The sequence below is a fragment of the Artemia franciscana genome, chromosome 14 (assembly GCF_032884065.1).
Source record: "Artemia franciscana chromosome 14, ASM3288406v1, whole genome shotgun sequence".
Classification (NCBI taxonomy): Eukaryota; Metazoa; Arthropoda; class Branchiopoda; order Anostraca; family Artemiidae; genus Artemia; species Artemia franciscana.
Window position 1 is genome coordinate 30,768,465 of NC_088876.1, and position 22,112 is coordinate 30,790,576.

A 22,112-nucleotide genomic window follows, 5' to 3' on the forward strand; every position below is an offset into this window, starting at 1 on the left:
AAACTAAAAAAACTAAAAACTAAAAAAAAACTAAAACGAAGCGCCACCCGGCGCTTCGCGCCACCCCAACACCTAGTTGGTGGGGCGCTTCGCGCCCCCCCCAAGCCCCCCCGCGCGCGTAAGTCGTTACGCGCCATATTAGTTACGCGCCATTGTAGTTATGTCCCTGTGTCCCACCTGTGAATATAGATAGATTTATATATGTGTTTCAAACTACGTAAAAATTGCGAATATACAACATTCTTGGCTTTCCCATTGTCTGTGCATCATATCTTTATTCATGAATGAAAGACTATCTATACTAGTGAAGCCCTTTTCGCACAGCATATCCTTCGCAAGCATGACCAGTGCACACCTCAAATGTGAAGCAGGGCCCTTCAAAAGACAATTTATAAGTCAGACTACAGATGAAACCGAAATCGCAGGAGAGGGGTGTGCAAACCCAAAGCCTCCTTCTCTGTGTACGTGTCGTGAAACCATTGCTAATGAAGGACTAAAAATGTTGTCTGCACTAGGAAAAACTACCAGGACACTTCCCAAGGACGCTTCACACCTGTGGGATAGCTGATTTTTCAAGTAAGATTTCTTAGAAATTTACTAACATTATTCAAATTCAAGCAGCTTTAATTAATTTGGTTAGTAACAAATGGCTTTAAAAACTTGAACAAAGAATTTCCAAAACTTCAACTTAAAAAAAAATCCTTGGAGCGAGAGTCGGTCCAGCACAAAGTCTTCTATTACAGTGAGGACTTAAATAGCGAGAGCGGATCGTTGAGGAGGGAACAGCCCCTTTCATACACAGACTAGTTTCTGTTCGTTTTAAGTTTTAATATCGCTCCTTACTTCCAGTTAAAAAAACTGTTTTTTTTTATTTAGTTTCTGAATGTTTTTGAATTAATGCATGTTTTGATTTTGGTTCTCCGCAGGTGAATAATTAAAACTAAATTTGTAAACTAAATTAATTTTTTTTTTGCTAAATGGCTTTCTCATAGTTTTGATCGAATGATTTTGAGAAAAAAGGAGCGGGGGAGGAGGCCTAGTTGTCCTCCAATTTTTTGGTAAATAAAAAAGGCAACTAGAACTTTTAATTTTTTACGAACCTTTTTATTAGTAAAAGATATACGTAACTTACAAATTAGCTGACGTAACGAACTTCTATATTTGTATATTTTTACTACGTATATGAGGGGGTTCCCCCCTCGTCAATACCTCGCTCTTCACACTTTGGTGTTAGTGTGGAATTGTTGTCAAAAAGCCTATTGAGCCACAGGAGGGATAAAAATGCATTACCAGGTTATACTGTGATATTAAGGGTTATGCTCCCTATACAAGTTTCTGGTAATTTATTCTTCTGCATGCCAAAGACTTCAATGTTTCAACGTACGATGGCAATTTTGCTGTTATTCGATAACTGAGATTTACCTTTATCTACCATTAAGTTTTAACTTGCTTTACATTTTAGTAGATTGAAAAATAGCTTGAAAATTGGAAAAGTAAGAAAATATCCAATTTTTTAAACAAGTTCAGTTCAGTCTCTAAGAAAAAAGTAAAAGTGATGTCTAAATTGCAGCTCAGAGAATGTAAGGGTGAATAAACAGTTTTAGTAAATGAAGTCTATATCATCGACGAAGACTATATAAAAAAGACTGGTAAGCTTACCAGTCTTTTTTTTATCATTTTTGAAAAAAAAAAAAATCAATTTTACAATGGGTAAAGTTTTTATTTTTTTTTGGGGGGGGGGGGGTGAGTGCGTTTTTTGGTTACAGAAAACCAAAAAACGCATCAAAAACTTGTTAATATCCATTTTGTTACGTTTTTACGAGTTACACAAATATTTTTTTTGGGTGGGGAGGGGAAGGGTCAAAACACCTAACTGGTTCCGAAATCCTTCATTAGACAAAATGAATCCTTCATTAGACACAATGTATTACCATTAAATACATAGGAAACAAATTATAGATGGAATATTTTTAGACAAGCTAACGTTGCCTTAGCTTTTACAAGCTGCATTTTTAGATATAAGAACATACTTTGTGTAATCCAAAGCTAAATCCGACGAATTCTATAAAATAGTATATAGAATTCGTATATAGAATAGAATAGTATAAAGAATTATAATAGAATTAGTAAATGAATAAACAGCTTTAGTAAATGAGGTCTATATCATCGACGAAGACTATAAATGTATGACTGCTAAGCACCTAACTCTTAGATTATTAAAAAAAAGTGCCCAACAAGCTAAATCCGACGAATTCTATTTACTCATAAGAAAACCACGACAAACTGATACCTATGGAGGCATTTTAAACTTGACTCCCTAATTAATCCGTTTTGAATTCCTTATTTGAATTCATCTTAAAAACATCCAACTAACAATATCAATTCCAGATTGTTTTTCTATCACCCTCGTTATATAATACTATTTAAAAAAAAATACTGTCACATAAATGTTATTAATGGTCATTCTATAAAAGTCTTTTCGAACAGAAATAACCAGCCTTTAAAAAATAACCCCTATTTCCAAAGACGGCAACTCCTCTCTTTGTATCAACGCCATCTATCATAGCTATGAGGTCAACATGGGAATGTAACTTCTTTTGGTGCACGTCGCCGAATGTTTTCTCTATTCTGTTGTCATCCTAAAATATAAAACTGCATTAATGAGTTGATTGAAGTCAAACTTTGTAATATTTTCCCTTCAATAGGGAGGGGGAGAGATCTCGATTAGTTTAGAAGTGGAATATTAAGAACACTTGGGGCAAAATCAGCTTATGTAAAGTGTAAATCAGTATTAAAATAACCTATGCAAAGATGAGTGCTAAATTCATTTGAAGGTAAAGGTGTGGCTAGGGACACGTCTTTAATGATCATGCGCAAGTTCTTTGTATGTCTTAAGCAGCCTGGCTGCTATAATTTTTTTTGCTGAAAACGATTTGTATTTCGAACAGGTTTTTTTTTTTTATGTTTTGGGTTTTTAGGTCATATTGTTTTAAGCATTGTTTGGCTACTATGATTTATTTGCTGAAAACGATTTGTTGTTCGAGCAGGCTTTTTAATGTCATATATTTTAGGTGTGGCTAGGGACCCATCTTTAATTATCATGAGCGAGTTCTTTGTATGTCTTAAGCAGCCTGGCTGCTATAATTTATTTTGCTGAAAACGATTTGTATTTTGAGCAGCTTTTTTTATATCAAATATTTTAAGCAGCCCAGCTGCGATGATTTATTAGCTGGAAACGATCTGTATTTCTAGTAGTTTTTTTTTATTTTTTTTGTGTCATTTGTTTTAAGCAGCTGCTTAGATTTATTTGCTGAAAACGATTTATATTTCGAGCAGGTTTTTTAATGTCATATGTTTTAGGTTTTTTAGGTCATGTGTTTTAAGCAGCCCGGCTACAATGATTTATTTGCTGAAAACGATTTGTATTTCCAGCAACTTTTTTATGTCAAATATTTTAAGCAGCCCGGCTGCTATGATTTATTTGGTGAAAATGATTTGTATCGTTTTGAAACACCCCACGTTGAGGAGGTTTGACTTTTCCCCCCCGCGTTTGACTCTTTCTCTCAACTCTACTTTTTAAAACAAAAAAAAACTTTAGCGTAAAGAGCGGAGCGTTGAGGAGGGAACAGCCCCTTTGATACACGGAATAGTTTCCGTTCGTTTTAAGTTTTAATATCGCTCCTTACTTCCAGTTAAAAAAAAACTGTTTTTTTCATTTAATTTCTGAACGTTTTTGAATTAATGCATGTTTTCCGCAGATGAATAATTAAAACGAAATTTGCACATTAATTTTTATGGCTAAACGGATTTCTCACAGTTTTAATCGAATAATTTTGAGAAAAAAAGGAGCGGGGAAGGAGGCCTAGCTGCCCTCCAATTTTTTGGTAAATTAACGGCAACTATAACTTTAAATTTTTCAAGAACCTTTTTATTAGTAAAAGATATACGTAACTTACGAATTAGCTTACGTAACGAACTTCTATATTCGTATGTTTTATTACGTATATGAGGGGGTCCCCCCCCCCGTCAATACCTCGCTCTTTACATAAAACTTAAATTTTGTCCCAATTCCTTAAAAATGACCCCTGAATCACAACTTACTTAGACTTAGGTCCTCCCACGCCTGAGGGCACATAAGGCAGCAACAGTGGTTCGCCACGACGACCTGTCCTGAGCCTTCGACCAAAGCTCCTCCATCGAGGACCTCGCCAGCTTCGCCTCCTTCTCTAACATCCTGCCAACTGTCATTTTGGGTCTCCCTGACTTGCGGAGGCCGGGGGGTATCCAACACCATATGTCATGAGGTAGCCTTCCATCACCCATTCACACCATGTGCCCCCAATACATCCATCGTCGCTTTCTAATGGTATCAAGGATGGGGGTATGATTTGATATGGTATAAATCTCATCATTTCTTATTCTCTCAGTCCAATGTATATTCAAAATATATCTTTGGCAGTTATTATCGAATGCCCATAGTCGTTTTCCTAGTTGCGCAGTGATACTCCAAGTTTCACAACCATATGTAAGGACGGAGAGGACATTGCTATTATAAATTCTGAGTTTTAGCTTCTGGGAATATTTACTATTTCTCCAAATATTTCTGAGACAATTGACGGCAGAGCCAGCCAATGCTATTCGGCACAAAATTTCTCTTTCAAGATTGGCATCTTGCGTAAGAATGCTGCCTAGATATTTGAACTCTCTCACTACTTCAATTTCCTCATTGTTGACCAAAAGTCCCTCAGCTAAGTCAGGAATGACTGCATTTGACATTGATTTAGTCTTGTTAGCGTTTATGGAGAGTCCAACAGCATTTGCCACACGCTCAAGTTCATTTATATTGTGTTGTATATCTTCTGATTCGTGAGTGAAGAGTGCAATATCGTCCGCAAAAACACCATCATGGAGGGTTCTTAGTGGGTTTAATTGTAGACCCCCACTGAAGCTACATCCACGAAGCACAAAATCTATGACTATGGCACCCCTCATAACGTAATAATTTTGGTTTGTTTTAAGTTTTAATGCTGCTCCTTGCTTTCAGTTGAAAAAACTTTTTCATATTTATTTTTCATTGTTTTTTAAATAATGCTAGAAAATCCTGCGCCACCTTCATGAAAATTTCCTTCCCTCATGACAAATTCCTCCATGGAAAGTTCCCCCCACATAGTTCCCCCCACTCTTCTCTACCCCCCCCCCCCCCCCGACCAAAATTCCCCCTAAAAACTTCTGTACACTTCCCAATAACCATTATGATATGTAAACACTGGTCGAAGTTTGTAGCTTGCATTCCCTCCCACGGAGACTCTGGGGGAATAAGTCGTCCCCAAAGACATATTTATAAGGTTTTTCGACTATGCTGAATAAAATTGCTTTTTCAGAATTTTGATCCGTTGACTTTGGGAAAAAATGAGCGTCGGAGTTGCCCTCCAATTTTTTGGTCACTTAAAAAGGGCACTAGAACTGTGCATTTCCGTTAGAATGAGCCCTCTCACGATATTCTAGGACTACTGGATGGATGCAATGACCCCAAGAAAAAAAAACGCAGCCGTGATCTGTCTTTTGGCAAAAAATAAATCGCTAAGATTCTATGACTTTTTGGGGGTGTTTCCCCCTAAATCTAAAATAAGGCAAATTTTCTTAGGCTCATAACTTTTGATGGATAAGACTAAACTTCATGAAACTTATATATTTAAAATCAGCATTAAAATGTGATTCTTTTGATGTAACTATTGGTATCAAAATTCCGTTTTCAGAGTTTTGGATACTATTGAGCCGGGTCGCTCCTTACTACAATTCGTTACCATGAACTGTTTGATATATTTCAGGTTTTTTAGTTCGTATGCTTTATGAACAGACTGTTATAATTCATTTGGATTTGTATTTTGAGTAGATTTTTTTTTTATGTTTTAGGTTTGTAGGTGATGTTTTAAGCAGCCCGGCTGTTATAATTCATTTGCTGAAAAAGATTTGTAAATCAAGCAGGTTTATTAATCTCATACGTTTTAGGTTTTTTTAAGGTCATATGCTTTAAGCACTCCAGCTGTTATAATTTATATAATTAACATTTATATAATTATTATATAATAAATAACAATGAAGTTACATTAAATTTTTTATTGTGTTTCATTGACAGTTCTTCACCTCTTTTTACTTTTCTTCATTCGTTTTTTTGTACATTTTTTTATCCTTATTATTTTTACTCACACTTTCTTTACTCTCTATGTAAGCTAGATAATTTCACGATAACACGGCAGTGTTTAAAAAAAATGTTTCATTGGTTAATTCTGGCTTATATGACCTTACTATATCATCAGACCAATGAGTGTGAGAAATGATTGTCAAATCTGACAGCCGGAGGCCCGATCGAGTGCAGGTAGACTGAAAATGGTCAACAAAGCCATCTTAACATTATCGTAGTAAATTTACCTGCATAATTATTTTCTTTCCCCTTTTCTCTGGAAATATGCTTCATTTGCTCTTGTATCAGTTTAGTACTAAGAGCAACACTAGATGGCAGATAATGCTTTTATATTTTGAAGTGCAAACGAGTTTATTGCATTTTATTTTCCATTCGCATTTCAGATGACCATCAGCAGCTGAGCAGGCCATCAGCACCTAAACAAACCAACAGTAGCAGTGGTGAAAACAATGGTCACAGAGTTATAAAAGCTCCCGTCAGATCCCGTTTCGACTTTGTCATGTGTTTTGGTGGTCTTGCTTATCGGCAAGATGTGAGGCTCATCAAATATGTTCGAATAAAATACAGTATACGTTAACTGTTCAGTTTCTTTGCTTTGCCCTTTTCTCTTTTTTCCGTTTTGTCGTTTTATGCTACTTTTTGTTTAGTTTCTTTTGTTTTCTCTTTTTTCCCTTTTATACTTTCATGTTATTTTCTAGTATATGTTAAGCGTTTAGTTTCTTTTGTTTGTCTTTTTCTCTTTTTTCCGCTGAAGTAGGCTGCTGGACACAAAATAGAAAGAGCAGATCATTTATTCTTTATTCTTTTTGCGAGAACCAGACGACGAACTGTCCTGCCCGGCACCAACGGACTTCAGGATTATATCCAACGACTACTTCGATCTGTTGGCTGCATCTTCCCCAGCAATCTTCAGTCAAAAACCTCCCCATGGTTCAAATTACTCTTTGATTTTCCTTTGTCTCCAGGGTGGTACTGGCTCGCAGATAGGATGTCTCGACATATCCTACCCTTGGTGCGGTGCCAAGTGTGGCCGATGAGTTTGAGGCGACGTCTTTTAATGATTAAGGATAGCTCTTCAACCTAGCCACAGTGGGTTCTTACTTCGTTATTGGAAATTCTAGACCATCTGTTGATTCAGAGTATATAGCGTAGGCAGCGGTGATCGAACTCGTCCAGACATCTAGCCTCTTCAGCCATGAGAGGCCAGGTATCATAGGCGTACAGTAGTATGCCTCACACGGATTCTATTTAGACCTGAGTTTGGTTTTTGTTGAGATCTCACGTATGGCCCACAGCGCCTTTTTTCAGACTAGTGAACACTCCCCAGGCCCTTGATATCCGGGCAGAAACGTCTTTCCAGCTCCACCATCTGGTATTAAAATTACTGTTATTTATTAGTAAATCATTTATTACTTAATATATGGTAATATTTCATTTTATTAGTATATGTTAAAATTTTTTTGATAAAATTATATTATTTGTTATAATTAAAATTTTATCCCTCCATTATATTTTCACTCATTTTAATTATAAGTTTAAAAGCTTATAATTAAGCTTTTAAACTGATAAAGCTTAATTATAATTAAGCTTAATTAAAGCTTTAATTAATTAAAGCTTAATAGATTTTATTAATTAAAGCTTAATAATGTTTATTATAGTATAATCTAGGTTTCCCGCCCCTTCTTCTCTTTTGCAAGCAATTAAGTAAAATAAAAAAGAGATTCGGTCTTTTTCAAAAGCGGAACTAACTCACCTCCGTGTCAGAAATAAGAACAGATTCATGCAACTTATTCCCAATTTCCCTAAGTATTGCTTCTCTGTCTGCTGCGACCATTTCAATCTTCTTTTGTTTTTTTACAATTCGCTCTTGAAAGTCTTTGCTGAGGTGAGTCAATTGTGACACATTCAGGGATTTCAAATCATTAACGCTTAAGCTCTCCAATTTTGAAAAAAGATCCTCAGGTAAGACAGGGTCTCCAGCTTCTTCCTTTTTCTGAAGTAAAATAGATATAATTTTTACTGCCTTATAAGTGTCACTCAAAATTTCGAAGAAAAGAAAGAATTTTCTCAAGTTCATGTCAAATCTTACCAGCCTCGTGTTTTCACTTAGTTCTCTCTGAATCTGACAGAAATCTGCATACAAAACATGGAAAACTTTTAATTGTGATTTTCGAATTCATAGAAAGTTTGAAAAAAACTTAAGAAGATCATCAACCAGCCCATAAAAGTAGTAAAATATAAAAATAGTAGAATATAAAACACTTTTTGCAACGCACTTAACTATGTATAAGCCCCCTGAAATACTTATGTCGACCTGACCTGATGCCGACCTGATATATGACAATTTTGGTGGAAGGTGCCCTTAAAAGTCAATATTTCAAATTCAGCATATTCTAGTGTCGCATTCTGGTTGTGATATCTTTCAGGTTTCATTCTACATAAGACCTTTCAGGTTTCATTCTAATGAGAAAACAACATCATTATTAAAGGCTAAAAGGCGGTTTTACTAGCGTGTCTAAAATCATCACTTGACAACGAAGAAATAAGAACCTTGTAGCCCCAAGGTAACTAGCCCCAAGGAGGCTCAACATGCAAAATTTTACAGCAACTATGAAAAAGATCACAAAATAGGATTTCCACAGGCTGATGAAAATATGAAATTACCCTTGCAAAATTTGTATTTCACAAAAGAAACATTATACAGAGATAGGACTAGAGAAGGTACTGTTGTATCAAAAAGGTAGTTAAAAAGAATTGTTGGCTTCTAGTTATTTATTTATTTTTTACAGTTTTTTTAGGCGGGATTCAATGGAGTCTATTTAATTTTCCTACAACCTATTCATCTATCTATTTAATCTTTATAATTTATTTAATAGTTGAATTTTTGGGTTCTGCGATTTTTCTTTTTCTCTCTTCTCTCTGTAAGCGATTCTTTTCTCTGAGCTAGTGACTCGTGTCTCTTTCCCCTTATTTACAAGCCAAGGAGCCATTGGGGGAATAGTAAAGTGTATTATTGTGTGTATATTTCATCATGAATTAATCTATCTTATCCCAAAAATGCGCCATGGCCTATAAAATAAGCAAATTTACTATTTTGAACAAATAAAATAAATTGTTTCCATATATTTTGCCATGCGTCACTCTTGTTTCAACCCATGTACACGTAAACTGAATCAGCGCTGTCGAAATCAAGAAACGGAAAAAAACGAGGAAGATAAGCAATTTGGGCTATATATTCGCATATTATAGGGGGGGGGGGGTATAGCGGAATCATTTTCATTTTTTAAACTACAATTTCTGGCATATTATGAAGTAAGAATTGTTTTCTTACTTCATAATTTCTTACTGATTTAAGAATTGAACAATTCCGATATACCAACTCCAACCCAGCGAATACTATATTCGCATATTAGGGGGGGCGGAGTATAGCGGAGTCACTTTCAAATTTTTTTAACAACAACTTTTGGCATATTATGAAGGAAAGAATTGTTTTCTTAACATGTTTCTATCTAAATAGCCCATAATTCTAGGCTTATACATCGAATTCTCAAATGCATACCAGATTCTAAATTCGTTTTATAGTTTTCTATTTGTCTAGTAGAATTATAAAAGAAAACACCAGATTTACTTCTACTCATATAACTTCGGGAGCTTACATCTCTACGTACAGAAAAATTGGTAAAATATGAATTTCTAACTTTTTTACCGAGAATTTCCTAAATTTCTCATAAAATATACCCGTACTTTTCGTCTTTTATCCCCTTCTCCTGTTCCGCAGAAATAAATTCGTGTCTGTGGATTGCTCCATGAACTGTCAACTCGATTTATATACCAAAGGAATATAAAATGATCTGCTTGTAGTTGGTTGCGAATTGGTTTGTTTTCAGTACCTGGAAATTCTATTTCAATGCTGAATACACAAAATTTTCAATAAAAATTAGCTGTTTGCTCTATTCACAGATGCCCTTATATATACATTTGCACATTATTAATTTGTTTCAAATTCATTTGAATTGAAATTGAACTGATTGCGTACTGTTGACCTTTTGTAGCCACTGCTAAAACAACTAGGTCTGAGAGGTACGATGAAAGCCATATAATCGACTCCGACTCCAGACATTTCCAATATACCAACTTTGAATTTAATCAGCAAAAAATTACTAAAACTCCGACCCCCCTCCCGCCCTTTTTTAAGCTTCATTTTTCTTGATTCCATAAGTTTTAACCGACTCCAATTCCATACCTCTTGGATATATCGACTCCAACTCAGACTTCATTCAGCAAAAATCTACTAAAATTCCGATTACACAGCCCTGTTTTTAAGCTTTATTTACCTAGATTTCAAAAGTTTTAACTGACTCCAGACATTTTCAATATACCGATTCCAACTCACACTCCATTCAGTAAAATTTACCCCGACTCCGACTCCAGACATTTTCGATATACCAACTCTAACTTAGCCTCCATTCGACAAAAATTTACTAAAACTCCAACTCCACAGCCTTGTTTTAAGCTTCATTTAACTGGATTTCATAAGTTTTATCCGACTGCGACTCCAGACATTTTCGATATACCGACTCTAACAAAGACTCCATACAGCAAAAATTTACCAAAATTCCGACTCCACAGCTCTGTTTTTAAGCTTTATTTAACTGGATTTAATAAGTTTTAACCGACTCCAACTTCAGACATTTTCGATTTACCGACTCCAACTCAGACTCCATTCAACAAAAATGTACTTAAACTCCGACTCTAAGACTCTTATTCCAATCCCTGGATAAAATGCATGAAAGGTACGAATTGTGGTCAAAACTAAGAAATTAACTAAAACCAAGATGCGGATTAAACATTCAAAAATAATAAGATAAGATATATTCTCCAACAAATAAAAAAAACAGGCAGCAAACATAGGCAGTGATTCACATTTAAGGTCAGATTTCAATCCTGTCATAGCGAGCCATAATAAGTAGAATATGATGTCTGAATAAGTGAATCAGCTCGAAGGTGCCACTCTTTCAGGTTATTCAAAAAAAAAAATTGCCATTTTTTTAAATGTAAAATTGTAATTTTTTTTTTATTTCATTAGTTTCTTTTATTCCCTTTTTGGTGCAGGATTTATTGTTATCTATTTAATCTATTTATTTAATCTATCAGATCTAATTAATTTTCTGCACAATATTTTTTTATCTCTTCTTTCTGTAAGTGTTTTTTTTTCTCTGAGACAGTGAATCGTGTGCATCCCCCTTCTTTACAAGCCAAGGAGCCTTTGGAGGTATAGTATAGCGCATTATCATATGTCTATTTAATCATGAATAATTCTTAAAAAATTACTAATTATCTTATATAATTATATTTATAATAATTATTAATTATTAAAAAATTAAATTAATTAAAATGAATAGATCTTATCTTATTGTGTCAGCAATTCTTTGCTATGTGGACATGACTTGGGAGCCAAACAAAACATTTTACAATTTACATTTCACACAAACCGCTAACTTAAAGACCTTATTTCACAAGCTGGAAAGTGAAGCTGGAAAGGTTATTCGCAAGAAGACAACAATTGGTTAGATTTAGAAAGAAAATCCAGCCCGCGATTGTAAAGTGTTTATGGCTTGTAGTTTTTACATCTAATTCGAATTCTTATGCTCATGACTTTAGTAAGAACTTTAGCATCTTAAATTTCTTGTAAAATCACGACTGAGATCCATTGTTAACGCTTGTTATCCGATAAAAACTGATTATGACCACGGAAATATTTCCGTAGAAATTTTCTATCGGAGGGGGGAGGGGGGTTTCCAACATGATTTGGAGAACGATCAGATTTTTTTTTAAAAAAGTAAGGAGAATTTTCCAGGGGAATTGTACACAGGAAATTTTCCGACGGAAAATTTCAGCGAGGAAGGAACTGTCCAGGGGGGAGGAGATTTACGTGGGAGGTATTTTTGGTTGGGAAGGGAGGAATTCCCACGTAGGGGGGGGGGGTAGATTTTCTGGCGTGTTCTGAAAAACGATAAGAAGCAAAATGAAATTATTCCGTATATAAGAAAGCTGCCTCCTCCTCATTCCCTTGTTTCTTAAAGCAAAAGTTCAACTTTTTGTCCCAAATCTTCAAGAACTACTCTTGAAACACAAGGGCTGTCTAATTGGAATAAAAAATCTTTTTAAAGCGCTAGAAAACTTTAGCTTAACGAGTGAGGCATTGAAGAGGGGGCTGTTCGTTTTAAGTTTTAATTTTTATCCTTACTTTTAGTTGAAAAAATTTGTTTTTCTTACTTAATTACTAACTTCGAAGCTGTTTCAATTTGAATCAAAAATACGTTATAATTTTGTAGTACGGTGCGAAGATTAAATGAAAAACACATGGTTATATTTTATCACGTTTGTGATGCTTTTGTCAGTAAAAAAAAAGTAGTAACGACCCATAACAGAGACACATGAAAACACTGCCTCAATAAAAGCACGTCATTCCTTTTAAAACCCGTACATTTACGAATCCACCTATTATCTAAGTTGAATTATATGCTTGTTGTGCGTGGAAACCGTTAGCCCCTTAACTCAGAGATTATAGTCAAATGAAATTAAAAAACATACAGTATAGTACACACAGCCCATATTAGCAATGAAGTTTGTAAAGTAGCCCTCCAAAAAAATGTTGGCCTGCAACTGACTCAACTAATTAAAACCTGGCGTGGCTAAGAAGTTTCTTTAGTATGAAACGTTTTGGCAAAAATTAGGAAAGGCATTCACCACTAATTTGGTGCCAAGATCTAATCGGATCATCGCTTTTATAGACTATGTTCTTCAATTATGTGAGTCTATTTTCTTTTTTTTTTAATAGAGTGTCACTAAGGGAATTATCGATAATCCATAGATTTCCAAACTTGTTAACTCACACCCCTCCCCTTCTACCCGAAGTTCGCATACCACGCCTTATCAAACTGACTTGTCAAGAGTCAGCTGCAGAAATTAATTAAACAATAAAACCTATCTATCTTATGAAACAAACAATAATGTTATATGGTATATATATATATATATATATATATATATATATATATATATATATATATATATATATATATATATATATATATATACTAGCTGTTGGGGTGGCGCTTCGCGCCACCCCAACACCTAGTTGGTGGGGCGCTTCGCGCCCCCCCAAGCCTCCCCGCGCGCGTAAGTCGTTACGCGCCATATTAGTTACGCGCCATTGTAGTTGTGTCCCTGTGTCCCACCTGTGAATATAGATAGATTTATATATGTGTTTCAAACTACGTAAAAATTGCGAATATACAACATTTTTGGCTTTCCCACTACTGGAAGCTTTCCGTTTCCAATTGCCAGCAATTGATCTGAAAATGTTTGACCGAGAATCATCGTTTTGCAATCGGACACGCATATTTGTAGTTAATTTTAATATTTTTACGTGTGCCCATAAATTAGAATTTTTCAGGCAAGCATTCATTTCGTCTGCAGGAGTTAAACTACGTAAAAATTGCGAATATACAACATTCTTGGCTTTCCCATTGTCTGTGCATATACAAAGCCGTATGAACTAATAATGATGTCATATGCAAACGCTCTTTTTACAAACAAACAAACATGCATACACACAACTCGTTTTTATATAGATAGATAGATAGATGGATACAATACAAATTAACTGCGTAAAACTTGCGAATATACAACATTCTTCGCTGTCCAATTGTCGCTGCATATAAATAGATTGTCAGGTTTACCGACCCTCGAACATGCAACGTACAATTGTCCATGGGAAAAACCATCAGTATTAAGATCTATACCACATTTTTCTAATGATTGACCTTGAGCTTTGTTAATGGTGACTGCAAATGCTAATCGAATTGGGAATTGCAATCTTTTAAATTGAAAAGGCAGATCCGTTGGAATCATGGGAATGCGAGGAATAAGAACAGCCTTACCCTCAAAATGCCCTGTCAAGATTGTCGCCTTTATTAGGCTTTCCATTGTTTTTTTTTACGGCAAGTCACGTGCCATTGCAAAGCTTTGGTGGGTCGCCTATTTTTAGTTGTAGCACGTGTCGTGGAAACCCTGAAAGATATATGGAATTTAAAAATTCAGATGGATAATTAACCGCTTCATTCGGTTCCAAAACTGTGTCGACTGACTTGCAAAGGACTGCCTGGTCTCGAATCTTGGTCAAAACAATATTGTTGATTTCGTGGACGTCTATATTTTTGGGTGCGAGAATCGCTCTTTCACTTAGCCATTTATTATTTTTATAATTTTTTAGAATATTCGGAAATACTTTTTCAATCAATTCATTTTTGGACGTCACTAAACTACAGAAATCAGCAGGTAGTTGTATACGTCCTGAAATTGAGTCTATCGTATCATAAATGTCTTTTTGTTCCGACGTTAACTTGTAAATGTTATTTTGTACATACGACAATAGATCACTCGTACTGTAACTTTGTTCACGATCCAATTCTACACATGTCAAAACAGCAGCGATACGGTTAGGTGAAGGCATTCCCAAATCCTGAAGAGGTTTGTTTGCCATACGTACGCACAAATCTTCTATAATAACTAAAGTGTCGTTATAAATTTCTGATGTAAAATCAAAAGTCATTTCTGACGTCTCTAACTGTTTTCGATGGAGTATATCTTCGGACATTTTTGACTTATATTTTCCCATAACTCTGTAGGAGCTGATGGAGAGCAAGTGTACGAATTTGACTTGGGGTTGACGTTTCGCACGCGTCATTGATGCAGTTATCCCAGTGTTGGTCATTCTCCAATAAATTCAGAGCTTGGCATGCACTACGGTAAGTGTCATGTATAGTACCGTTTACAGTTCTCAAATACTCAAAGGATGTGGGACCGGGTACATTCACCAAAAGCAGGCGTAGAAAGAAGCATTCATGTTGATTGGGGTGAACGGTGTAGAGTCTTCCTATCGTGGTATCTTTGAAGATGGTAGGTTGGCCGTAAACCCACTGGTTATCTACTTCGATGGTGGTACCGTTGCCATTTTAGGTTTTTCAGTCATTTTACAATTAGAAATTTCTCTTTCAACGGTCTTCTTACAATTAAAAATTTGTCTTTGAACGATATTCTTAAATACCTGTGTCCTGGTCGTCATTTATATTCCCTGTGTCCCGGTCGTCATTTGTGTCCCGGTATCCCAGTCTGTAATTTCTCTTTTTTCTTTTTTCAGTTTTCTTTTTCTTCTTTATTTTTCAGCTTCACTATGAAATACATATCGCCGAATCTTTGTTTTTTTTAACTAAAATCTGGTAGTCATTGATGACCTTATCCAAGTCAAAATCCCAAACCCAATCATCATCGCTATCATTTTCAGTTTTAATATGTTTTGACTCTCGCTGTCCAGGTGGATCTTCATCTAACTGCGCGGTTTTGCGTTCTTTAGCCTCAAGTCTGTTTCCTTACTGTTCTTTTGATTCCTCGGCACGCTTTCTTTTCTGACTTTCTCTATCAGCAGCAAGTTTTTTGGCATAGACTCTTTGAGCATCTTCATCAGTCATTGTAAACTTAAACATTAATAGAATTCTACGCGAACATATGTCTTATATAACTTGAATGACGTCACCTTCAAAGCAAAAATGATGGCAACTAATTTCATGACGTCAGCCGAAACATGACGTCACCTGATCCATGATCCACAGATCCACAGACAACTTATTTTTATATATATAGATATATATATATATATATATATATATATATATATATATATATATATATATATATATATATATATATATATATATATATATATATATATATATATTTCTGAAAATTGGCCTATTAACACCTTCCAGTGTGAAAAATGATCTACATTGGTCACGACATACGAATAGTTCCTTTAGAACCTGAATATTGGAAAAAAAATTGTTTCATTACATAATTTTTCTTAATAAGGACCGGCTTATTCTGCACGTCATTGATTGTAGTATTAAGGTAAACTCCCCATTTCCTTTCTCCCATGTTTGTATGTAAGGAGAACCTTTCATGTCCCCTAGTGAGACCAATCCCTACACTAGGAACATGGCGACTAAAAAACTATAGATCATGCATAGACATGACAAAAACTTACCAAGATCTGCTCCCTTTTGAAATTGCTATATGACTTTATATGTCTCCACCATCTTAGTAAATACACAAGGTCATTGCCTGGTTCTGATTTAAATTGTTTCCATAGTTCTAAATCACTAATAGATACACTATGGCCACCTATGTAACTTTGTTTCATAAACAAAACATTGAAGTCCTGAATCATGTCAACCGTTACGGTTTCAAAAGCTTTCGGCTGATTTACCCTTTCTAGCTTAATACAATCTTTCTATAAAAAAAAATAAAGAAAAGGGTCAAACTATTACATGTTTCAAAAAGTATTGTTTTCTTAAATCAGTAATTAAATGTATCAACTAATAAACGAATTTCGACCTTACTAATCAATACGTGTACATGAAAATTTCTTTCAGAGGGGGAAGGGATTATATCTGGTGGTTTGTTTTGCATCCTTAATTCAAGAGGAACAAAAAACATTGGAGAATTATATTTTGTAATCACAAATACTACATCCTAAGTTCCTCTGAGTACGTTAATATCCCGATCATACTCGAGTACACCAGAACCTTTCATAAATAATAAAGACCAGGTAATACCTGGTAATAATACTAGGTAATAACACCGATATACCTGAACCTTTCAGTACACCAGAACATATTATCGAACAGCTGGTCATTAGTTTGTTTTTCTTGATTTAATTTTTATTACGAAGGAAATGGAAAGAATTTCTATTCAATCAGGAAAAAATATTCATTAAAGTATATTTTTAAACAGCTAGTTTTTCTTGTTGCTCATTGTATAAATATCAAAGTTTTATTAACAAAATTACTATTAAATAAAGCAAGTCAGTTTTGCCACACAAGGCTTTCGAATCTCTAATATGCTAAATGATATTACAAACTAGATCTACGTTGCATGGGCAACGTGAGGTGTTGCGGCAACCTTTGCTCGGCTTCGCCGAGTAAAGTGTTGCGAGAGCAACACTTTGGTTTTGTTTCCTCGCTGCAACTAAACGCTGAAGTTGTTAATCTGTAAGGATGCTAAAATACATACTAGGTACACCAACTCGCAAAAGTTGCAAACTCCTCATTACTAAAGATGATTGTAGCCTTACAGCCGATTATTACTTACAAGTCCCCTACATGTCTTACCACTGGAACCAAATTGGTCTTACCATCAAATACAACGGAAACAAAAATAGGTACACCAACTAGTAAGAGTTGCGAACCCCTCATTGCCGAGGAAGATTATGAGCTAACAGCCGACTGTTGCTTACAGCTCCCCTATATGTCTCACAATTGGTATCGGCCTATTTTTGGTTTCAGTGTGTACCTTACTACTGAAGTTGTCAACCCCTTTAAACTTTCAAACTGGTATATCTCATGAAGAAATTTTTGTACAAAAAAATGGATGACATATACTTTGATCAGCTCATCAAAAGCTATCGACTGCCGTCGAAAAAAAAAATCTATCTGTCTTAGTTCAAAAGTTGACTTTTTTGCCGTAGGCCAACTTTCTAATGTAATCACTTAGAAAGGAGCAAAGGATAAACTCTAATTTCTTTAGCAATGAGAGAAATTTTAAAGTTTAAGAGGCACATCTGATACCATTTCTCTACCGCAATCCCAAGTGCGAAAAACCGAATGATAAACTCAGCTGAAATCACGAACAGAAATGGGTAGAAACAATAGATGGCAGCACTTTCAGACCCGTGGGAAAATGCCGCTTTTTTGCTTCTCTAAATTTTTCTATTTATCACTCAAAGAAGATATATTGGCTGTGGGGCAGGGTAACTGTCATATATATTTAACACTTATAGATTTTAGTCCATCTTCAATTTGAAACTGGTGCCTGCCTGCTTGCCTGCTAGAACGGAGCTTTCCACTCGAAAGCAGAAACATGGTTTGATGAAACGAAAGCTTGGCTGCATAACTTCAGATAGTCCTCTCTGACATAGGCTATACAACTCCTCTTCACTTCACACACTATAGGCTCTGGCTCAAGGACAAGCAAAAACCATCCTTTTTGGCCCCAGGCAAGAGTTCTACGAAGCTTTTCAAAATGTTAAGTCATATTCATCAATCCGGCCTAAGGTCCACACTTTCCGTAAAAACCGCAGAGGTTAGACCCTTACCACTTTCTAGGAATAAGCTGAAATCGGGGTGCTAGGAAAAAAAAAAAAAAACACGACAAAACCAAAGTGTTGCTCTCGCAACACAATGAAGATATGTCCAAAGCTTTGTTAAAAAGTCTTTGAAAATAACAGGGAAAGAGGCGATCCACAATAACAACCATTTGTGGAATCGTCGATTCAAGGCTGCCTAGAAGAAGCTCATCAAGATTTCACTCTGGGCAATTGACTTCAATTTGAGATACCTCATGGCACCTCTAGAAAAAATGGCCCAAACCATCTTCTTTCGCATTGCAGATTGGGCAATTTTTCTTTGCTGTAGTACATCTCGAAAAAATTTAAAATTGCTCCCCTTTTGAGACAAAACGAGTTACTTCCCTGTTTCCTTTGTAAAAGATTTATGTATATTGTTTCTTGTTTAATAAAGTCAAATCCCTACGGGTAGACATGTTTGGTGTAAAATCAATAAAGGAAGCAGTACTTTTATTTTTATCCTTTTATATATATTTTTACTTTTTTCTCTTATTTATTTTTTCACTTTTAATTTCTTCTTCTGCAATTAAAAGTGTTTAGCTCCTTTTAAGCTACTCATTTTTTTTCTATTTTGCTTGCTACATTCCCATGCAGCAAGCAAGGTATTAAATAACATCACGAATACAGTAGCAGTAGCATCCTAGAAGGGTGACTCTTAATGGTTGAAAACTGAAAAACTTGCCCAAAGAAATTGTATAGTGATAAAAAAAATCCTTATTTTGTAGTGATTCGTAAGCATTAATTCAACTAAACAGTAATTTGCAATTAAGAAAGTAAATTAAAAAAAAAAAATCCCAAATATGACATTTCAGCAATTTTCATTGCTGAAAACGCTCATTCTACTTTCTTTACTCTACTTTCTATTCTACTTCTACTTCTCTATTCTTCTCTTTTATTCTACTTTCTGTGATCATTCTGTCCTTTATGCTTCAGGTCTTTTCCCCCTTCTTAATAATGGTAATTTAAAAAGAATTCGGATAAATTATTTCAAATTTTGCAAATTTTTTCTGTATCTTCCTCCTTGGACAAAAAACTGGACTCTTGTTAAAAAATTCTCGGTTCCTGATATAACTTTGAAGTTGGAGATTCTTCACAGAAAACTCTCTAGTACAGCTTCTGCGCGCCTATCCCCTCACCACCGTCTTATCCGTTTTTTTCGTTGACTATTTGTGTTTATTGTTTTTCTTTTTGTGCTTTTTTTATATTTATTCTTACTCCACCATATTTACTTTATGTATCGTGTTGGTGAAAAATAAAATAATTAATAATTAATAATAATAAGGTTCAAGAACCTTAAGTTTTTACTTTGAAAAAGTACATTTTAGGCTCAAACGTTTTTGTTTTCTAAAATAGATGTTTAAATAGTCAATAGAGGGCCCCCCTTACCCCTAACTTCTCATTATGACAAAATATATAAATTCACAAATTCTTTTTTTTATTTCTGACAAAAACTGATTCAGCTATTTACAAACTTTGCATAAAATGTGAGATAGATGCAAAGGTTAAAGGGCAAGTTTTATGTAGGACCCTAACCTTTTTAGAGGTCAAAATAAATTAGATATGAACACACAATTCTTATCATATAAGCTTTTTAAATAATTCTGGCCAGTAGAATTCTTATGGTCCCATCAAAAATATCTTAGATAAAAATATTAGCAATCAAGGGATGTTTTTCCCTTGAATTCAAGGGAGCAAGGGAGCAAAATATTAGCAATCAAGGGAAATCGGACTCATCTGGACAGAAAAACATACTTTTATATAACATGAAATATGAATTTTAAAATGAAACCAACGAACTATGATAAATTAAATGTTTTTAATATTTAAATAGGAATATGTTATGTCAACAATGGCGAGTGTAGAATAAACCACTTACTTCCATTCTTTCTGTTATTTCTTTGGAACATTGGTTTTTTAGCTTGTTGTAGAGATCTAGTTCAAATCAACCTGTAAGGAAAATTACAAATTAAGGTCAAATAAATATAATAGAGCAGAGTTAATCCTCACTAAAAATAAAGCATGGGTGGTCAGATTATATTCCTATTCTTTTGGATAGAACATTCTTTTTCAGCCTATCAAGTTTTTAAGACGGTATGTTCAAATAAGAACGTAATCAGTTATCAAATGACCAAAGGCTATTCCTCAGCGTTGAAAAAACAACAACTACTAAATAATATCGCATAAGGGACTAAATTGACTTTGCAGCTAGTTGAACTTTATCCTTTTCAATCGTAAACATCGTGACGGATGAAAAATTGGAACAATATTTTATATAATCTAGTTGGTATTATAAAGCTATTCGTCAGTTTTCAGGATTAAAATACCACAGGTGAAACTAATTATTACGAAACTACCTCATTGTTTAACGTTATAGTTTGTACTCGTTACGTAAATACTTAATTCTGTCAGATTTAAAGAGATCGAATACAATTTGCACCAATTTGCACAAATTTCTAGCCCAATGTGAGCATATTTTTACTTACAAGTTAATCTCCCGTGATAGACATCAAGTTTACCGGAAACAAATTAATGGGTACACCAAATAGCAAAAATTTCAAGGCCCTCATCGCTGAAGAGAATTGTAGCCCAACAGCCGATTATTACTTACAAGTCCCTACACGTCTTACCACTGGAACCAAATTGATTTAACCATCAAATACACCGGAAACGAATAATAGGTACACCAAGTAGCAAAAGTGGCAAATCCCTCATTGGCGAGGATGATTATGAGCTAACAGCTGTTTCTTGCCCAAAGTGAACCGATTCTTACTTATAAGTCCTTCTCCCGTGATAGGCATCAAGTTCGCTGGAAACAAATAAATGGGTACACCAACTAGCAGAGTTGCAAAACCCTCATTGCCGAAGGTGATTATTACCTAGCAATCGACTGTTGCTTACAAGTCCTCTATATGTCTAACAATTTATATCGACCTAGATTTTGTTTCAGTTTTAGTCCATCAACCTCACTACTGAAGTTGTCAACCCCTTGTAACTTTCAAACGGGTATACCTCATGAAGAAATTTTTGTACAAAAAAATGGATGTCATATACTTTGATCAGCTCATCAAGAGCTAAATTGGAACCAAATTGGTTTTACCATCAAATACACTGGAAACAAATAATAGATATACCAACCAGCAAAAGTTGCTAACCCCTGATTGCCGAAGGCGATTATTACTTAACAGTCGGCTGTTGCTTACAAGTCCTCTATATGTCTCAAAATTTGTATCCACCTAGATTTAGGTTCAGTTTTAGTCTATCAACCTTACTACTGAAGTTGTCAACCCCTTGAAACTTTCAAACGGGTATACCTCATGAAGGAATTTTTGTACCAAAAAATGAATGAATTATACTTCGATCAACTCGTCAAGAACTATCGATTGACGTCAAAAAGTTCTATCTGTCTTAGTTCAAAAATTGATTTTTTTGCAGTAGGCCAACTTTCTAACGTCACTACTTAGAAAGGAGCAAAGGATAAGCTCCAATTTCTTTAGCAATGAGAGAACTTTTAAAGTTTATTAGGCACATTTGATACCAAATCTCTACCGCAATCCCAAGTCAGAAAAACCGAATGATAAACTCGGCTGAAATCACGAAAAGAAATGGATAGAAACAATAGATGGTAGCACTTTCGGACCCATGGGAAAATGCCACATTTTTGCTTCT

General features: G+C 35.0%; 1 protein-coding gene across 1 annotated transcript; it reads right to left on the reverse strand.

Annotated features, from left to right (window-relative positions):
* Window positions 1-122: 122 nt before the first annotated feature.
* On the reverse strand, window positions 123-20,405 carry LOC136035562 (probable serine--tRNA ligase, cytoplasmic). Its single transcript, XM_065717432.1, has 5 exons — window positions 20,323-20,405; window positions 16,308-16,553; window positions 7,956-8,195; window positions 2,499-2,639; window positions 123-375 (listed from the first exon to the last, which is right to left on the reverse strand). The coding sequence occupies exons 1-5, from the start codon at window positions 20,326-20,328 to the stop codon at window positions 214-216; spliced, it is 795 nt and encodes a 264-aa protein (XP_065573504.1). The 5' UTR covers window positions 20,329-20,405; the 3' UTR covers window positions 123-213.
* Between the last annotated feature and the right edge of the window lie 1,707 nt (window positions 20,406-22,112).